The sequence below is a fragment of the Scyliorhinus canicula genome, chromosome 13 (assembly GCF_902713615.1).
Source record: "Scyliorhinus canicula chromosome 13, sScyCan1.1, whole genome shotgun sequence".
Classification (NCBI taxonomy): Eukaryota; Metazoa; Chordata; class Chondrichthyes; order Carcharhiniformes; family Scyliorhinidae; genus Scyliorhinus; species Scyliorhinus canicula.
The window spans coordinates 133,917,835-133,938,158 of NC_052158.1; the positions used below are offsets into that span (position 1 = coordinate 133,917,835).

The window sequence follows — 20,324 nt, forward strand, 5'->3', positions numbered from 1 at the left end:
AGAGCCATTGTGGCTAAGGTATGAAGTCCCCATGACTCTGCGAAAATCCAAGCCATTAACTTTGTCTCCTTCTCCACAAATGCAGCCAGACCTGCTGAATATTTCCAGCACTTTCTTTTTTTATTTCCGATTTCCAGCATCCTCAGTATTTTTCTTCCGTTACAATTTGGGTGTGGGCAGGGGGAATGGATTTATTGGAGGAAGTTGCTGACTAAATAAAATGTGAATGACTAAATTGTCCCACTGGACAGTGCTAATGTAAGGGAATAATTTATTTTCAATTTTGCAACTGGGATTATTGAAAGTAATTTGTAACATTCTTTCCCCTCAAGGCTACACAAGTACTTTAAATAGGGAAACATCCTGACATTGGTGTTGAAAGGAAGTGGGAAGGCTTGCGGTCTACTCATAGGTTTTGAAGACTGGGCTTTGAACAATTAATTGTTTGGAATGGTGACACACCCGCTGTAAATGAGTGAGTTGTTACATTTCATTCTGTAACTGGTATCGGGATTACTGAATAATGTCGGTAAATCAAGAGGAAGTAATATGCATTTGGTAGATCAAGAAATTGAGTGATGCTTGAAATCAAGTTGTACTTAGCACTTAATGAACTTGGAAACTAGTAGAATAGACAGTCTCTTCTGAACCTTTTCATGTTCCAATGTTTCTATGTGTACTGAGGGATCCTGTGGTGAGAGTAAATGTAATGTGGATAGGGTGAACTGTTCCTTGTGTAATGTCAGAGTGGCTGGTAGGTGTTGGGGCAGGAAAATCCCCAAATGGTTTACAACAGGTGCCCATTTAGGAAGAAATTATAACATAATTTAAAAGTGAGGAATATTTGAATAGAAAGGATGTAAAAGGTTACAGGTAAATAAGATTATAGTGGATACATCAGCATAAGCATAATGGGTTAGTGGACCTTCCTCTGCATTGTAGTTTCTCTGTGTGTCTCCAAGAGGATTGTTTTCAGACAAAATGTATTGCTGCTTCCAGATTTTCCACCCCACTCATGTTTCTTAAGGTCAGAGACTCGGGGCAATTTTAAATGATTGTGTGATTTGTTAATCTATTTCATTAGTCTAAAAGTTAGGTAGTTGTGATTTATGTTGAAGGCCTATGCTGAAATATTCCACAGGCTTACCAAAAAAACCCCATATTTTATCAAAGGAAAAAGCTTTAGACACAGGAAGCTGCAATCGGTGAACATTGACATTCAAAGGAATCTGTTTAGAGATCAGCAGGAATCGACGAGATCAAGAAAACCGAGCGGAATATCAACCAGGAAAATGGAAACGGAGCTCCAGAAGAGTTACGATTGCGAGAATACCTACATTTTGGAGAGACACTACAAGTTTTGTGGACGGAATTTATGCATCAGCCAGAGCTCAGATTCCCAGCTTGGGACTTCAGGTTTCATATGGGAAGCTGTAAGTATAGTGACCTTCTGCAGATGCAATAATTGCGACGCTTGCATGACTCATGTAATATTGGTTCTTCCACTTGTGTGTGTATAATATATATGTATATATATATATATATATTATATATATATATATATATAAACAACCAAGATCAGTGTGTGCTTCAAGACACTTTCTGTATTACATTGGGCTTGCAATCTATATTACATGTTTTTGCAAACAATGTTGCATTTTGAAAAATATCATTGTAGACCAGATATTCAAAAGCATTGGTACAATGTGGGTTAGTGACAGTTATTTTTATTTTGGTCTTGCCTGTTCTTTAGTATGAGATTTGACAAGTGAAGCTCAGTGCGTTACGTGACCTTAGCTTTGCTCACACTGTTTACATTGTTTGGGGACCTTTCCTCGGGAACATGCAGGCAGCCCACACACAGCTGTACACATTTCTGTATTTCAGAGGAATTTGGGTATACACATTTAAGTCAACTTACTGGTCTGAAACAAGTTTTCTAACCTGGAAGGAGTGTGGTACCATTTGGTTTGGAATGGAAGGAGTTATTTTTTTCATCGCCGTGCTGGTTCTACTCTGGAACTATCCTGGAAAATGGTCTTGCTGGAGTTAAGAGCAGCTGATGCAGTCTTTTGTTTCCTCTCTACTGTCTTCTTGTGCCAGATTTCTACCATCGGCATAAGAAAAGTATTGCAGAAGTCCTAATCTTCTCTTGGATTCAGGCTTACATTTTATGTAAAGATAATTGATCCCAGTTGGAGTGGTAATTGGAATAGTACAATTGTTAGCGACACCTAATAATAATCTTTATTAGCGTCACAAGTAGGCTTACATTAACACCGCCGTGAGGTTACTGTGAAAATCTCTTGGATTCAGGCTTACTGTCCATTTTATGTAAAGATAATTGATCTATTGTTTTTTTTTGAACAAACAATTTTAATGAGGTATTTTTTGGCTTTACAAACAACAACAGTATAAAAACAGTGTACAAAGAACAATAAACATAGCGCAAACACCGACACGCGTCCGTCCGAGACCCGCCAATTTAACCCCCTATTCTATGCTACACTAGCCCCCCCCTGCTGACGATTAATTCTCCGCAAAGAAGTCGATGAATGGTTGCCACCTCCGGGCGAACCCTAACACTGACCCTCTCAAGGCAAACTTAATCTTCTCTAGGCCGAGAAAGCTCGCCATGTCAGTTAACCAGGCTTCCGACTTCGGGGGCTTTGAGTCCCTCCAGGCTAATAATATCCGTCTCCGGGCTACCAGGGAGGCAAAAGCCAGAGCATCTGCCACTTTCTCCTCCTGGACTCCTGGATCTTCCGACACCCCAAAGACTCATTGCCACCCTTGTTTTCAAAACTCTGAACATGAGGTCTGCAAACCCCTGTCAATATCCCCAAAGTTTTGGATATGCCCAGAACATGTGGACATTGTTCGCTGGTCCTCCCGCACATTTTACACACCTTTCCTCCACCCCAAAGAATCTACTCATCTGGGCCACTGTCATACGGGCCCGGTGTATCACCTTGAATTGGATCAAGCTGAGCGTTGCGCATGTATCGGTCGCGTTGACTCTGCTCAGTGGTCAGTGGAGGAGGTACGTTGGAGCAGTGGGAGCATCGGTCTGGTCCCCAATATGTGACAACCACCGGTAATAAGCCGTCCTCCATCTCTTCCCCAAGCTCCTCCTCCCACTTACGCTTCAGCTCCTCGGTCTGCGTCTCCTCCGCCCCCATTAGTTCTTTGTAGATGTCCGAGACAATCCCCTCCCCCATCCCCTAGACACTACCCTATCCTGGATCCCCCTTAGTGGCAGGATGGGAAGGATGACACCTGCCTGTGCAGAAAGTCCCGCACCTGTAAATATCTGAAGTTGTTCCCTCTTGCCAACCCAAACTTCTCCTCCAGCGCACTCAAGCTAGGGAAGCTCTCTTCTAGGAACAGGTCCCCCATCCTCTCAATTGCCGCCCTTCGCCATATTCGAAACACCCCATCCAGGCTCCCTGGGACAAACCGGTGGTTGTCACATATTGGGGACCAAACCGATGCTCCCACTGCTCCAACGTACCTCCTCCACTGACCCCAGATCGTCAAGGCCACCACTACCACGGGACTGGTGGAATATCTCGCCGCCGGGAATGGAAGAGGTGTCGTTATCAACTCCCCCAAGCTGGTGCCCCTACATGAGGCTGTCTCCATCCTCTCCCAAACCGACCCCGCCTCCACCACCCACTTCCTTATCATAGCAATATTGGCCGCCCAGTAGTAATCCCTCCCCCCAATTCCTCTCGAGCATCGCCTTCTTCACCTGCGGGGACTTACCGCTCAGCCAAAGCCCAAAATGATTTTGTTAATCCTCTTAAAAAAGGATCGCAGGATGAAAATTGGAATACAAATAAAAAATCTCGGGAGGACCGTTATTTTAACCGTCTGCACCCTCCCAGCAATTGATCTATTGTTATTGACACCTCTGACTAGGAAAGGTAAAATCAGATGAGGGTCTCTGATCTATATCCAATGAACCCTGTTGCAAAGTTTGTAGAATTACATAGTAGTTACAACACAAAGTAAGTCATTCGGTTCAATTAATCTGGGACACCAATTAATTTCCTTACAAGTCACAAGCTCTCAACTATTTACCCACCCTGTTCCTATATCTCTTCAGTCACTTTCCTTCATCTACAAATACAATACAATTTAATCTTGAATGTTGACACTTTCTGTCTCAGTCATAGCTCCAAGTGAATTCCCCTGCCTCACTGTGTGAGGATGTTTCTCCCACTCCCTGTTCTAAAGCACTTACATTTAAACTTGGATCTATAGCCATTCATTCTGAAACTCTCAACTATTGGAGACAGTCTGCTCCTATCTACCTTATTCCAGCCTTTTAGAATTCTAAACATTTTTATCACATTGCCCCATCATTCACATTGTATGTGACGTTATTTAAAGACAGATTAAGACTTGTAATGTAATTCCGCATTAACTCAGATAGCCTGCTAGCGTATCCCATCTAGACTCACATAAATAAGATGCCTATCTGAGTGAGGTCCTGGAGGGTTGATGGTCCGGGGAGGTGGGAGGAGGGAAACTCGGAGAGAGATGCTGAGCACTGGGCGTAAAGCAGCCACGAGGCAGTTCCCAAAAACAGTTGCTGGTTTAAATATTCTAGGTCAGCTGGACAATACAGAAAAGATTAAAGACGGTTCAACTTGAAAACTTGCCAAAACTAACCCAAGGCTTATTTTTTTACAGGATAACTCAAGGTTTATTTTTTATTTTATTCTGCTCCTTAATACCATGAGCAATTTCATTAAGTATTGCAGCATGTTGTAGTTTGAAAGTACCTTCAGTACAATTATTATCACAGTGTTGATTTCACAGCGTGGCACGGGATTAGCACTACTGCCTGACGCCGCTGAGGACCCGGGTTCGGTCCCGGACCCGGGACATTGTCTGTGTGGAGTTTGCACATCCTCCCCGTGTCCACATGGGTCTCACCCCCACAACCCAAAAATCTGTGGCGTAGGTGGATTGGCCAGGCTAAATGTGTCCTTAATTGGAAATAAACAATTTTCATTTCACTTTCATTCAGTGCACCTAGTGTCCTCCTGCCTTTTGAACAAAGAGTTAGGCTCATGGATTTAATAAAGATTCTGATGTGATTTTCTCTCATGACTGAATGTAGCCCTGTGGTCAGATTTATGTCTGGAAAGCACCATTTGGAGAGCTGATCCTGTCTCCTTTAGGGGATTATAAGGAAGATGCCCTATAGAGACCCCAAACTGATTTACCCCAAATAGGATCCTCACAATCTCACTTGCTTTTTAAAAATACATTTAGAGTACCCAATTCTTTTATCCAATTAAGAGGCAATTTAGCGTGGTCAATCCGGCCACGCAGACACGGAGAGAATGTGCAAACACCACACGGAGAGTGACCCTGGGCCGGGATCGAACCCGGGTCCTCAGCGGCGTGAGGCAGCAGTGCTAATCACTGTGCCACCCCCTCAATCTCACTTGTTTTGCAATTCAATGTTACATTTCTGCTAAGGACTTCAGCTGATAATTTAAGTTCTCGCTGCACCCTTTGAAAAAAGCACGAGGTTTGCCCTCGAACTCGCCATGCTTAGTCTTAAGATGCTGTTTAAGTTTTGAGGATTCTAAACTTGCATTTGGTAGTATATTCCTCCATATAACACACATGGGCTTGGCATACTAATTTGCATTGGCACAATTAACAAAACCATACCTCAAGAAATTATCTTTATACTGCTTTGTTCCTGATTTCAGCTCTTTCTTTGTGTTGGCTGTTCACCAGATGCTCTGGAGCTCTGTACAGAGCTAAAAGTACACTGCTTTATCCTGCCGTGGACTCGGCTGAGACGCTCTCTCCAGCACATTCAGTTGTGAGGTCCTGGCCTATTTGTGTCTCTGGCCCTCTCTTCCTTATAACAAAATGATCCATCATCAGTTCTTCAATCCTGTTGCCTTGCCTGCTTGCAGCTAGAAAATGGAGTCATCTCTGCTCCGTGATTTTGCGCCAAAAACACGGACTTACAGGACGCATGGCATCAGTGTACATGCTGGGCGCATGACCTGTTCTCTGCCGCCACCTCTGGCTGGAAGACTGCATTGTTCCATTTAAAATCAGGTTATGATCATTGGGCACTTCTCTCGTGATAGGGAATGTTGTAACCAATCACTCCGCGACCCTCCTGACACTTGCCCGTAACCCACCCATGGTTCGAGACCCGCAGTTTAAAAAACCCTGCAAAAGAGGGAGAGAAAACAGCATTTGAGATTGCATATCATTTCCATGTCGATATGCACTGTGAATATTGAGTATAGCAATATTTAACCTTTTGCAATAGAGAATTGCTGTGAATGGAAGTGGTTCTGTAACATGCTGGTGCAGCTACTGCAGCTTTGTCTGCTAATTTTCATTTTAGAGCTGATTCTATTGCATTCTTGATGCACAAGTGTGGTGAAACTGTTTGCAATCTGCCCACAGCCAGGATTTTCTGTTGCAATTGCTGCCAGCTCCAGACAAGTCGGAAATGGAACAGGACCAATGAGCAAGACAATATATTCCAGATTCCAACACTATAACAAATAATGTAATTAGTTGCAAGTAATTAACAATGGGGTTGTGGGGGGTTGGGGTGGGGAAGGTGGGTGGGGGGGAATTCTGTGGAGAACAGAAACACCAAAGGCTTACTTATTCCATTTATCTTTTCTCCATGGATGATGGACCGGCAGCGATTGAGATAAAGGGCAGACAATCTACTTGGACCTAACTAATCACAGGTATGATAGAGTCCGAATAACCGCTACTCCAACCAATTCTTCCTATCTGTTGTGAGGTGCCGCACCCATGTCTTACCTCTCACCTTTCTGTCGCACGTGTCGGCTCTGCAGTGTTTCACCTCAGGTTTGAAATGAATGAATTTTAATATGGACTTATTTTTCAGGGTCTTGAACTATGTCGATATATTGAAAAACAGAATTTAAACTTTCATGGCATGAAGGTGATTGAACTGGGCGCAGGCACTGGAATACTAGGAATTTTAGCAGCTCTACTAGGTAAGTTGAAAAGCTCACATGAAATTAAGAGACGTCACAAGCAGAACTTTGCAACTGAGAATGAGAAAAGCCGATGATGGCCACTGAGTATGAAAAATGATCTTTACATGGTTCAAAAAATACAGCCAAACCTTGGGGATCACTCAGCCATTTGATCTATACAATATCATAATTCTTTTAAATTTCTTAGAGTTTATATTAGTTAGCGGGACTGTATTGTTAATATTATCATTTACTTTTATCACACAGTGAATTAAAGAAAAAGGTGGGGGTGAATGCTTTCAATTCCAAATATTTTCTTCTTCCCGAGTCTGCAGCAAGTCTTTTTTGAGAAGCAACTCACTCTCCATACCACTAATGCAATTTTGGTTTGTCCAGTCCATATGAATTAAAGTCTCCCAATAATTTTTGGACTCCTTTGTTACATGGACCTCTTATCTTAAATACTGCCAATCATTACTACAAGACTAATCCCATATCTCGTAGGCAGTCTATCAGCAGCAGGGTAGAAGTTAGATGTATGTTACTTAGCTCCCACTGAATGTTATCTGCATGCACTCTTTTCTTCATATAAAGAACCCACATTATTGTTTCACCAATATTTTTGTATGATTGGTACATTTATGCCAAAAAAAGGTAAAATGTAACATGGTGGCAGTATGGCAGCACGGATTTTGACGGTGAAATGCAAAAAGACTTAATCCCTCATTCGCAGCAGCAGAAAAGGGCTGGTGTGAAAGTGCAACCACTATCAAAACTCACATTGTGCACATGATTCTCCAGCTCTGTACCTCTGTTATCTAACTGTGTCTTACTTAGCCAGCAGACATCAGATCCTGATAAATCTTTTTGAAGTCTATCTACTACAAAGTTTAAACAGCAACATGGATTAAACAGCAGACTGCAAGTGGTCTTGCTTCAAGTAGAAATCCACAGAACAGCAATTCATTCCAACAGAGGCTAAAAACCACAGGGGGAGAAACCTGACCAGTGGCAGCTCCAAGTGACTGAAAGTAGCTTTTGGGACAGTTTTTATGTTGCTGTTTGTTTTCATTTTTGAGTCTGCAGCTATTTTCTACTGAAATCACTGATTTGTAGGTGGAGCTTAGAATGAAACCCAGCAATGATCAGAGAGAGCTCAACAATGCTTCCATTGCAGTTAAGAGTAACCTATGACCAAAGAAGGCAGTGGCCCCTAAAAGTATTGCAAATTAAGCAAAATTAACTCTAAAAGCATTGGAGGAAACTTGCACAGCTATCAAAAACTCCAGGTAGCTTTAAAAATCCTGCAAAAAGTTAAAAAGATGACCATAACATTTCCACCACTCAATTCCTAGGTACTGGATCTCCTATCTGAATTTGTTTTGTTTTAACAGTGTGTCAAGCTGTGTTTCCTGGATCCCAATATTTCCAAACCAGAGAACCAAGCCCTTAAAATTTAAATTGCTTTAGGCAATTATGGTAGCCTGCCAACGACGAGGCAGAGACTCTTCATGTTAACAAACAGAATTTATTGGTAACAAGAAACAATGGTACAGAGGCCTATGGCCTCGCCGCCGTGGAACAGCCTGAAGCTGCTGCTCCAGCTTTTACATCTTCACCACGTGGTTCCCCGGTGTATTCTGCCCGGAAAGGGACTCCACCCTCTGGGGTGATTACCCACTCTCTGTCTTCATTGGTCCCCAGAGCCAGGTGACCTTCCTCTGCTGTGGTCTCAAAGAGACAGGCACCTCAATCTACCTCAGCAACACATCAGATAACCATCCTAAAAACCCAAGTCAATGCTCGAAGATAAATTGCAATTGAAGCTCAACTTCAGAATACACCGTCTGTAATTTATGTGTATTAGGTAACAACCGACAGAAACCATTGACTGATTCGTAAGTAGATGTGCATGATTACTTCTTCACGGCAGCCGAGCTAGCTGACAGAATAATACAGGACATTGTGATAGGACCTACCACAATGGAAGTGCTCCAAAAAGGCCTTTTAGACCAAGCCAAAGGTTACACCTTGGAAGTACTATGACAAAACGGACGCAGGTACAAATCCATACAAATACGTAGACAAATTCTGCAGGCTATGTGTGATTTGTCCATCATAGTCACAATAGCCAAAGCAGGCAAGCTAGTAAGCAATTGAGGTGGTGGGGCCTCATACATGCCAATTCTGAAACCAAAGACCAAAACAAGTGTTCCAATGTCATGAGCAGCCACATCCAAAGTGTTACAGAAATCTAACCTACCAAGGACATGTACCAAACAGACTAAAGATAAGATACACAAAATGTCTAACCAAGCTACAGGGTCACACAAAGTGAACAGGCATTCTGCACAATGGATATCAAAGAATGCATTGACAATGTAACAGCACCATTACATGCCCACAGATTTAGGATGTCTAATCTATATGCAGATGCTGGTGAGATACAAACATCCTTCCACCTTGTACATTGAAATGTATGTACTCACAATAGATGCAAGTGATGATCCGACCAGCCACTGCCAAACTAACTCCATACAAATCGCTCGGAGATTTCATCCCTGGGATATATTACACTCAAGTGTCGTGAACTAACTCACTCTCTTCAACAGAAAAATATAATATTGTGAGCTCCATTGATTGCCAGTCTACCTGTCCTTGGTCACCATTCATGGCATGTTGAGACAATGATGAGGACCAGACATCACTATAGGAAGCACTATTGGAAACCCTGAGCTTGCACTGGGAGAAGATGGCCTAACACTGCAATGTAGATCATCCGCTAATTGGCTAATTATGCAAAGATAGAACGTGACATTTTGGCACTGGTATTCAGCATCCAGCAATTCTGCACTTATTTATTTGCAAAGAACTTCATTATGGAAACTGACCATAAACCACTTGAAATGACCTGGTGAAAATTCCTAACTTGTGCACCACCAGCATTACAGTTCAAGCTGGTTAAAATTCAAAGCTACGATTGTAAAATCTGCTACAAGCCAGGTAATTCCATGGTCACACCCAATATCCGAAGCCTAACCCATAAATAACTGCAGATTTCCCAAGATCTGCAAACAGTTCTTTGGACATTGAAATAGAAGACATTCTACACATAGACATTTTAAAAATAAATTTAGAGTATCCAATTATTTTTTTTTCAAATTAAGGGGCAATTTAGCGTGGCCAATCCACCTAACTTGCACATCTTTGGGTTATGGGGGTGAAACCCACGCGGACTGGGGGAGAATGTGCAAACTCCACACGGACAGTGACCCAGGGCCGGGAATCGAACCAGGGTCCTCAGCGTCGTAGGCAGCAATGCTAACCACTGTGCCACATGTCGCCCATTCTACACATAGACATAAGGTCAAAGTGCCAACAGTTCCAGCAAGAAATGCCCAATATTCCTGTAATACAGCAACAATGGAAGACAGTGAAATGCACGTGGAATATCTCAAGAAGAAATATTTAAGGGACCAGAAGAGTGGCCAAAGAGATGGGGCGGAGCTTCCCCACCAGCAGCGGGATTCTCTGTTCCTCCAGCCGGCCATTGGTATTTCACCATTGGGAAACCCCCGGGCGTAGGTGCGCTGCCGGCACAACAGCGAATCCCGACAGCCGAGAATCCAGCCCCTGGTATATTGGTTAGGAATCCACCAAGACATCAAAAAAACAATGAAGGAATGCAAGGCATGTCAAACCTTCATACCCAGAAATCACAGAACTGTCACGGTGCAGAAAGAAGTCATTTAATCCTTCCTGTCTCGAATAGCTCTCCACAGGAGCTTCATGGCTCATTGCCATTTCCCTGCCTTAACCCCATACCTCTACACATTGATTCTATTCAAGTAATCACCTCATTCCCTCTTGAATGCCTTGATTGAATCTGCCTCCACCTCACTTCCAGGCAGTGCATTCCAGACCTGAACCACTCATTAAGTGAAAAAGTTTTTCCTCACTTCACATTTCCTTCTTTTGCGAATCACTATAAACCTGTGCCCTCCCTTTCTTGATCATTTTGCAAGCGGGTACAGTTTCTCTCTATCTACTCTGTCCAGCCCTTACATAATGTTTCAGGATAATACAAGCTACAAAATATATCTTATACTCTAATGTTCTCAGTAAGTTCACAGTCCCTGTAAACCACTAGGTGAAATGTGGTCAGATACACCACACTCTGAAACCAAGTGACAGATGCCACTCAATACAACTTCTCTGGGCTTTTCATCAAATCTCCTCAACTCTTTGTCACACTGTGATCCAGTTGATCTCACTGGAACTCACTGGACTGCCCCACGGGGGTTTCCAAACACCACTCTCAAAGAACACACTTTGAAATCTTCTCCCACACAGCTGCCTTCATCAAGGATGCATATCTGTGATTTCAAACTCTCCTTTCAGTATTCCTCTACCCCAGATCACCACATGCATTCAAGCTTCCACACAATATCTCAGGGACCTAGCCACACCAGCAGAACACCACTGCTTCACAGACTGTATTAAGGTGTTATCAACCTTAGGCTTGCCACAGATACCTGACTTCTCACTAGTCGACGTCGCCAGATCTGTACCTTGCAACCTTCTCACTCTGTTCCTTTCTTTAACTTCAGTGAACAGTTCCTTGTTCAGCTTCCCGATTTTTGTCCTTTGGAGTTCAATCCTCCTGGGACTTCTCTTTTCATCCCCTGGTATTTGGAACTTTCCGTTCTTTAGCTTCTGGGACTTCCTTTCTGCATCCCTGTATTGTCCTGCATGCACTGGCAGTTTCAAAAGAAAACCTCTTGCTTCTCAGTTACCTGGTTCCAGAATGAACTTAAATGCTTCTGTTTTTCAGTGTGGGCCTCTCGTTTCAAAGCAACAACTCAGTTTCTTTAAAAGCCTGTAATCGCTTTTATATCACAAAATATCAATTATAATGCAGGCAAGGTTAAAAGTGTAACTGAAATTTATAGACATGCAGGCACCTTTGTTTAACATGAAGTTAACTGAAGTTTTTCCCTTTCTTTGCACACAAATACAGAAACACAAATTAAACTTAAATTTATATCTTTTTTGTAAAACTCAGTAGAAACATCAATTGTTATGGGCAGCATAATGGTGCAGTGGTTAGCACTGCTGCCTAACGGCGCCGAGATCCTCGGTTTGATCCCGGCTCTGGGTCACTGTCCGTGTGGAGACATTCTCCCCGTGATTATGTGGGTTTCGCCCCCACATCTCAAAGATGTGCAGGGTAGGTGGATTGGCCACACTAAATTGCCCCTAAATTGGAAAAAAAGTAATTGGGTACTCTTAAATTTATTTAAAGAAAAGAAATATACATTGTTTAAACTATGTCCATTTCCAAATACTTGTCTATGATTGATATGTTTACATTGAAGAAGAAGAATGTAACAGCTTTAACTTCCTTATTTATGCTCTTCCCCATACTATAGTTGCACTTAATTTTCACCAATGTGTTTTGCCCATGATATTTCTTAGTGTACCATTGAATGGTTCAATTGCACTGTATTTGATTATGTAAGCCTGTTAACTGACCAATGCTCACTGTGCGCAATTGGGTAAGCGTGAGCATGGGCTCAGACACCACAGAAAGGTCTGGAAACTAGAGTGAGGGTAAACAAGGTACAGACATTTTGTGATGACAGGGACATGATAAAACTATTGTAAATAAACCTTTTGCACATTTAGGAACAAGTGTCATCTTTGCATTCCTCTGAAGCAGTTCAAACATATAATAATATACAACACATAACCCCATCCAAATTGATTCTATAAAATTTTCCAAGCTAAAGGGCTGGATTCTCCGCAGCCCCACACCAAAATTGCGTTCGGCGCAGGGGCAGAGAATCCAATTTCATGCTGAAATTGCGCCCGGCGCCGCTCCGGCGATTCTCCAAGACCCGAGATTCGGCGTGATCGCGGAGTACTCCGCACGGCTGGGGCCCATTGGATCGCCAGTCCAGCGATCCTCCGCTCCCGACTCGCTGAGTTCCCGACGGCGTGGAACTAACCTGCTACCATCGGTCGGGATGCTCGCGTGGCGGCTGCGGACTCAGTCCACGGCCGCCCTGGTGGGGAGCGGGGTGATCAGCCACCAGGGGGGTGCCTTATAGACGGCTGAGGGACAGATCGGCGTGGTTAGATCTTTGGGCGCGTGCACCGATCGGGGGTCTCTAATTTCTCTGTTTGCCTCCGCAGTCTGAGTCCGCCGTGGCACTCAGCGTGGCCGCTGCAGGCTGCCGCCGTGCGCATGCGCGGACTCAAAACAGGAAGTGCGGGGGCTCGTATCTGCAGCTAAAGCTGCGTGAACTACTCTGGATTCCTACTAGCCCTCTGCAGGTCACTGAATCAGCTCCACTTTTCCCCAGGAATCTTCAGAGTAAAACAGCAGCTTTTTTATGCTGGCATGGGGGACAGTCCCATTTTGGGAGAATCCAGCCCAAGATCTTGCATCTATTCTGTCTTTATCCCAACTTTTATTAGAGGGCCAGCTCCCTCCTTTTCTTTTTTGCCTATCTCTTCTAACAACAATGACTGTGTTTCATGAGTTATGAAGTGCTTTGAGATGTCCTGGGGATATAATAAAATGTTACATGTGCTCGTTCTCTTCCTTCTTATTTCTCTTTGCTTTACTGGTAGACATTACTAGCAGTGTGACCAACTCTCAGGGGTAAAAAAGATAAGGGAAAAGCATGAGGAGTCACACAAATGGACAGAGCTGCTGCTGAACCTGTGAGACTGGGAGGGGGTGGGGACTAGTTGTAGTGGTTGGGTGTACTGTTGAACCTGTGAGACTGGACTGGCGGGTTTGGGGATGCTTCTGAACCGGTGGCAGAGGTGGTGAGGTGGGGAACGAGCCTGTCCGATTGGATGGACAGGAGTATTATGAATGCATAATTGCCATGTGTGAAATTTAAAGGGCTGTATCATGTGAGAAACAGCATTCCAGCAAGCTACAACCCAGGACATGGGATGGTGTCCTCCAATATGGAATGATCCCATCATGTATGAGACAGTTGGTCACCCTAATTATCAACACCACTGTGAATACTACAATGTATCCCGATTACAAAATATGCTGCAGATTCCTCGCATCCATCGCTAGGGTCTGAAAATTTGACAGAAAGTTCTTCAATTGTCCATTATGTGTTCTAGAATGTAAAGTCTTGGGAATATTATATGAGCTGTTTCACTAGAGCATTTATCATGCCATCTTCTCAAGGGCAATTAGGGATGGATAACAAATGCTGGCTTCATCAGCAACATGCACATCATGTGAAATTATGAAAACAATCATGAAAATACTATGCGTAGAAAATGTTGCATTATACATAACCACTTTATTGAGACTCAGGTATGGTCATTGATTATACATATTGAAAAGAGTGATTGCATAAAACAATGCCTGAAGTGCCCCACGGACCTAAGACCTTAGCATCTGCTCTTTTGGCAGCTACAACCAGAAGGAAAGATATTCAGAAAAAGCTGAAATCTGTAGAATAAAATAAAATGGTTCTTCACTGTCAATGTAGGAATTCCTATTTTTCTATTAAAGGCCTTGTGAGGTAGAACTCAATCCCATAATATTATTACCCAATAACCTGTGAAGCGCTCCCAGACCAGAACCTTTCTACGTGGTTAGATTCTAAACTTGTGTTGACCCATTTTATGCTCAAGCAAAAGAATTTGCCACTTGATATTAAAGTAATCTCCTTGGATGCAATGGGAAATATATAAATAAGTGATATTACATACTGAGACTTCACCTGAGGTTCCCTCCCATTAAATATTAATATATTTAAATTTTTGTTTTGGAAGCTTAACCTCTATTAAAGCTCACCTGGGCTGGCGTTTATACAGTGGACATTCTGCCAGTGCTTTTCCCTTCAATGCATCAGAGAAGGCTTTTAGGTGGATGCCAACCAGCAATAGGATCCGTTGACCAGTACATGCCTGTGACAAGATGTGTGAGTTAGTAACTAGATGCAACAGGCTTTTGATGTGAAGTTCATAGGTCAGTATGTACTTTTGGTGGTAATCTTTGGGATTCTCTGTTCCCGCCAGTAGGGCACCCCCGCCCACGGGTTTCCCGCCATCATGGTGTGGCTCACATGGGAAATCCCATTGACAAGTGGGGGGGGGGGGGGAGAGTAGAGAATCCTATTGCCAGTTAATGGTGCATCACTGAGAAACACATGGCTGGGGGACTGGAGAATCCAGCCACTGTGTCTTTAGACTTTTTTCTTTGCTTTAGTGACCATGATTCAAGCGTGGATTATTGTCTGCATCATATCCTAAATTGAGATATATAATTTTTTTTCAGGAGGAAATGTCACAATTACAGACCAACCAAATGCTTTGAAGCAAATACAACATAATGTTACAGCCAGCATCCCCATGTCTTGCAGAGATCGTGTAGACGTCCGTGCCCTATGCTGGGGTCGTGATCATACTCAGTTTCCGAGCGACCATGACTTCATCCTTGGTGGAGAAATTGTCTATTATTCAAAGACCTATCACTTACTGGTAAGAACTCTGCAACATCTCAGTAGTGAAAGAACTACCATTTACCTTTCTTCCAAAATGTGGTCGGATTTTCAGATCTACGAATTCTATGAAGCCATTCTACCTAAGCATTTTAATTGCGAACTAGTTCAGAGAAATGAAGATGATAATATCAACGTGTACAAAGTGACCAAAAAATATTCAAGTTCTGGGAAACAGCTGTAAACAGAGAGACAGGTTTATGTGGTACGTAATGTATCTCTTGATATTCCTGATAATGTTTCTCCATTGCTATCTGCTAAAAATATTTTGAAGAAATACTTTGTGATCCCTTTATAAAAATTTGATTGCTTTTTTTGTTTGTATTTGGACTGTTCCACCATCTCTCCAGACAACTTCTAAAGCCCATAGGGGCCTCCCTCAAGGACCTTTCTTCACATGTGAAACTGGGATGTGAGAGTCAATGGGCCATTTGACCATTAACCAGGCGAAGTAGTATTCTCATCTAACATCCTCATTCCACATCACCATTTACTAGCAGAAGTCAGGAGATATGATTACCTTTGGGATTCCTCGCAGATTAATTTTTCATCCAGGAGCAATAAAGCTCACTATTACGGCCTAATTATTGCCCTGGTTGAGATTAGCTACAGACTGTGGTCTGAAACTTCGGCTTTATATGCACCAGTCAATGTCTGACAATGTGGTGTTGTAATTAAATAAAGCAAACCGAATGAAATATCTATAAAAATCATGTAATGAAAAAGGATAAAGAGGCAATGGTAAAGATACAAATGTGATTTGCAAGAATGATCCCAGAAGTGAGAGGTTATACCTAAGAAGAAAGATTTGAACAGTCTGGTGGAGATGGAAACAGAGTTAATGTTTTGAGTACAGACTCTTCTTCGAGGTGTCTCCCGCCATAGATGCTGCCAGAGCTGCTGAGCTTTTCCAATATTTTCTATTTTTCCTTCAGATTTCCAGCATCCCCAGTATTTTGTTTTATTGAACAGCCTAGTGTTTTTTCTGCCAGAAAAGAGAAGAGTTAGGAGGTGCCTGATAGAGATGCTTAAGATAATGGATGGAACTTTCCCAAAAAGCAGCAAGTGTCAGGTTCAGTCAGAAAACCGGTGCGTTTCTCCCCAGAGAGGAAGGTTCCCGACGAGTTGCGCGATCTTCCCAAAAGGGAAAAAAGACCCCGAGCGAGCGTGTTTAGCCGTGTGTTTCCCGGCACTCGCCGTGCTAAGAAACACATGGCTATTCATCGCGATGCATGTTGAATAAGGGGCCTGAATGGAGAACTAACGGCCTCAAATAGCCCCATTTTTACAATGGGGGCTCCGCTCGCCGGACCTTCCCATTGCAGCAAGTGATCGGGACACCATTTAAAAATGGCGTCCTGATCTCTGACACCCCCAAAAGAATCCCCGACCTCCCCCCCCCCCCCCCCCCCAATGCGAACGCAATATGGGAGGGTCCTCCAGAACCTCTTCAACATCCACAACAGGCAATCCCGGCCTGATCTTACGCACGCACAAAATGCCATTTTGGCACCTTGGCAGTGCCAACCTGCACCTTGGCAGTGCCCTTGCCAGCTGGCATTGCCAACTGGACACCTTGGTTGTTCCAGGCTGGTAGCCAGGTGGCACTGCCAGGGTGCCAGGCTAGCACTCCCAGGGCACCCAGGTGGCACCAGCAGTGCCAGGGTACCATCCTGCCCAAAGGCTCCGATCCCCTTGGAGACCCCCACGAATGCCATTCCCCTTTGTGGGCACCAGTACCAAACTGTGCTCGCCTGAGGTCTCTGAGGCGAAGGGGCGAAGGGATTGAATCCCAAAGCCTCAGGTACCTCGAGAATCTGCACATTAGAGTAAAGCTTACTGCCTCGCTTTAATGTGTAGATTTGGCAATAAGCGATGCCGCCCATTGTGGGAGGGATTCACCTCGCAACGTCTCGCGAGATTGCGTTGAATGGCACGAGGTGTTGCGAACCGGGTAGATCCCGACAGGAGCAGGGTCTCGACTCCTGGCTTTCAACGGTCATGTTGCGCCACAGCGAGCTGCTTTTCCAGCACAGTGTGGCCGGAGGATCGCTCCCGAGATCTTCCCACATTTGCCATTTTTTGAAGGAGTGTGTGTTTTGTGCCGTAATTGTGAGAAATTTGGCGACAAGCTGGCTTTGAATATTAAAATCCATGTAAATGAATGGTAATCATTATGTCTGGATTACATCTGTTGGGAGGGCCGGGGAACATTGCAAACTGTTTTGCACCTAGCACAAATCCCGTTTCAGCCTCTCCTGGAATTTCCTGACATAGTGGGATTCACGCCGGGCACAAAGCAGCCAGAAAATCTCCCCCTATAAATTTGATAGGGTAGATGTAGAGCAGATACTTCCATTTGCTGGATGATGGTCCCATCTGGATGACCAATTTTTATTGTTCTGTAAATTATTTAATCTTTATTCAGATTCTTGACAAGCCAAATAGTTGGTGGACAATACACATCTAGGGCTATGACTTCGCGGCTCCCCAATGTCGGATTTGGAGAGTACCCGAAAGATGCACTGAGAAATCCCTCTTGGAGGTTCCCAGGTAAGCATTTTCATGGTAATTGTCCAGAAGCGCTCATGTCCCCTACACAATTGCGCTACACTGGGACAAACCGACAAAGTGATTTGAATCATTGGGCGAAATTCTCCGCCCCCCACGACGGGTGGGAGAATAGCGGGAGGGCCTTCCCGACATTTTTCCCGCCCTCCCGCTATTCTCCCACCCCCCCGCCGAAGTCCCGACCCGAATCGCTGCCGCCGTTTTTTTACGGCCGGCAGCGATTCACAGCTGTTAGATGGGCCGAAGTCCCAGCCCTTTACGCCGTTTTCACGAACGGCAAACACACCTGGTCTTGCCGTTCGTAAAAACGGCGTCACCAACTCGCTTTTTATAACCATGGCACCGATTGGCACGGCAGTACCACGGCCGTGCCAAGGGTGCCATGGGCCCGCGATCGGTGGGCACCGATCGCGGGCAGCGGGCCCGATGCCTGCGCACTACTTGTCCTTCCGCCGCCCCGCAGTATCCATTCGCGGGGCGGCTGAGGGGCAACCCGGCCCGCGCATGCGCGGGTTTCGCGCAAAATCGCGATGACGTCACCCGCGCATGCGCGGGTTGGAGTCTTCCAAACTGCGCATGCGCGGCTGACGTCATATGACGCGTCAGCCGGCGCTAACTCCGGTAAACGGGCTTAACGATTTTCGTTAAGCCCGTCTTGCCGGAGCCTACGGCGTCGGACTGCTAGCCCCGACCGGGGACCAGAATCGGTCCCCCGTCGGGAAGGGGCGCGCTGCCGTAAAACCCGCCCGGGTTTTACGGCAGCTTTACGATTTCTCCCGTTTTGGGAGAATCTCGCCCATTAACTTTGGATGGTTCCGCTAGGTTTACGCATTACTATTTTAAATACCCAGACCAATCCCTGCAGAGGACTCACCCCTGACCCCCACCATCACACCGAAATGCAGCCCCCTCCCCCCAAACAAACGCCCTCTCCACCAGATCTCTGCAGCTAGTGCCATAAAAGAAAGGGGAACGGCAACTTGGAATCTGACGCAGCTGGACTACACTGGGGTCTGCGGGGATTCTTTCACAGCCCTAAGCTCCTTTCGCCATTGGATGTTTCAGTGCAATTTTCAAGAGCAGGTAAGTGTGCTCTAAAGCTTGTAATTCTAGCAGGCCAACGCTTTCCGGCGCTGGTTCGAAGCTATGGCCCATTAAGTGGATTTGTTAAGTAATAAAGCAGTACTTAACAACTAGCCAATAGTTTACGAGTCATGTGTGGCTGTTAATCTCCACAGCAGCCCAGATACAGGTCAACATTAGTTTTGGCCTGGTCTGACTTTCTATAGTATAAGGGTCTGGCACGTATTAGCATGGGACTGAGTACAGTGCAACCCACACAGTGATGTGAGAGGACACATGTCCTGCACAGAGGGGTCAGTTTAGTGTTGGATAGAGCCATGTGCACAAGCAAACTTGGAGACAGATCCCAGCTTGACCCCTTTGTACATAGTGCATAGGGGCGGCAAGGTGGCAAAGTGGTTCGCACTGTTGCTTCACAGCGCAAGGGTCCCAGGTTCGATTCCCGGCTTGGGTCACTGTGCGGAGTTTCTCCCTGTGTCTGCGTGGGTTTCCTCAGGGTGCTTCGGTTTCCTCCCACAAGTACCGAAAGACATGGGGAGCGATTCTCCGCAAATGCGTCGAGTCGTAAAGGCTGCCGTGAAACTGGCCGTGTTTCACAGCAGCCTCCGCGCCCCCTCCTGGGACCCGATTCTCCCCCCAGGGCGGGGCTAGCAGCGGGGCCCCGTGAACCATGGCATCGCGGCCTTAGCGACCGTCGCTAAGTCCGCGTGCCAAGCGTCACGCCGGCTGACGCGCACAATGACGTCAGCCGCGCATGCGTGGATTGGACGGCTCCAACCCGCGCATGCGCGGGGCCGACATCTCCCTCGGCCGCCCTGCGGACTGATCCTGCAGGTCGGCGGAGGGAGAAAGAGTGCGTCCATTACGGACGCACTTCCCGCAATCGGTGCCCACCGATCGCGGGCCCATGCCCCCCTTGGCACGGCCATGGTACTGCCGTGCCAATCGGGGCCCTGGATGCCCAGAAAGGGTATGTTGCGGCCGTTTTTACGACGGCAGCAAGCAGGTGTGTTTGCTGCCGTAAAAACGGCCGTAAAGGCCTGGGAACTCGGCCCATCGGCCTGGGGAGAATCGCTGTTCGCCGTAAAAAACGGCGAGCAGCGATTCGTGT

The 20,324-nt window shown here is 45.2% G+C and overlaps 1 protein-coding gene across 2 annotated transcripts in view; it reads left to right on the top strand.

Moving 5' to 3' along the window:
* Positions 1-387: 387 nt before the first annotated feature.
* The window catches only part of LOC119976078 (EEF1A lysine methyltransferase 3-like), a 47,011-nt gene continuing 27,074 nt past the window's right edge, over positions 388-20,324 (top strand). Inside the window, exons 1-5 of one of the 2 annotated variants that reach the window (XR_005462865.1) lie at positions 388-475; positions 1,174-1,433; positions 6,708-6,755; positions 6,920-7,031; positions 15,337-15,355. Coding sequence is in view for 1 of the 2 variants with exons in the window: in XM_038816226.1 (XP_038672154.1) it covers positions 472-475; positions 1,174-1,433; positions 6,920-7,031; positions 15,337-15,743 (783 nt within the window). In the remaining variant the exon portion in view is untranslated. Of the gene's footprint in view, positions 476-1,173; positions 1,434-6,707; positions 6,756-6,919; positions 7,032-15,336; positions 15,765-20,324 lie in introns of those variants that run through there. The other variant, XM_038816226.1, reaches the window with a different exon arrangement.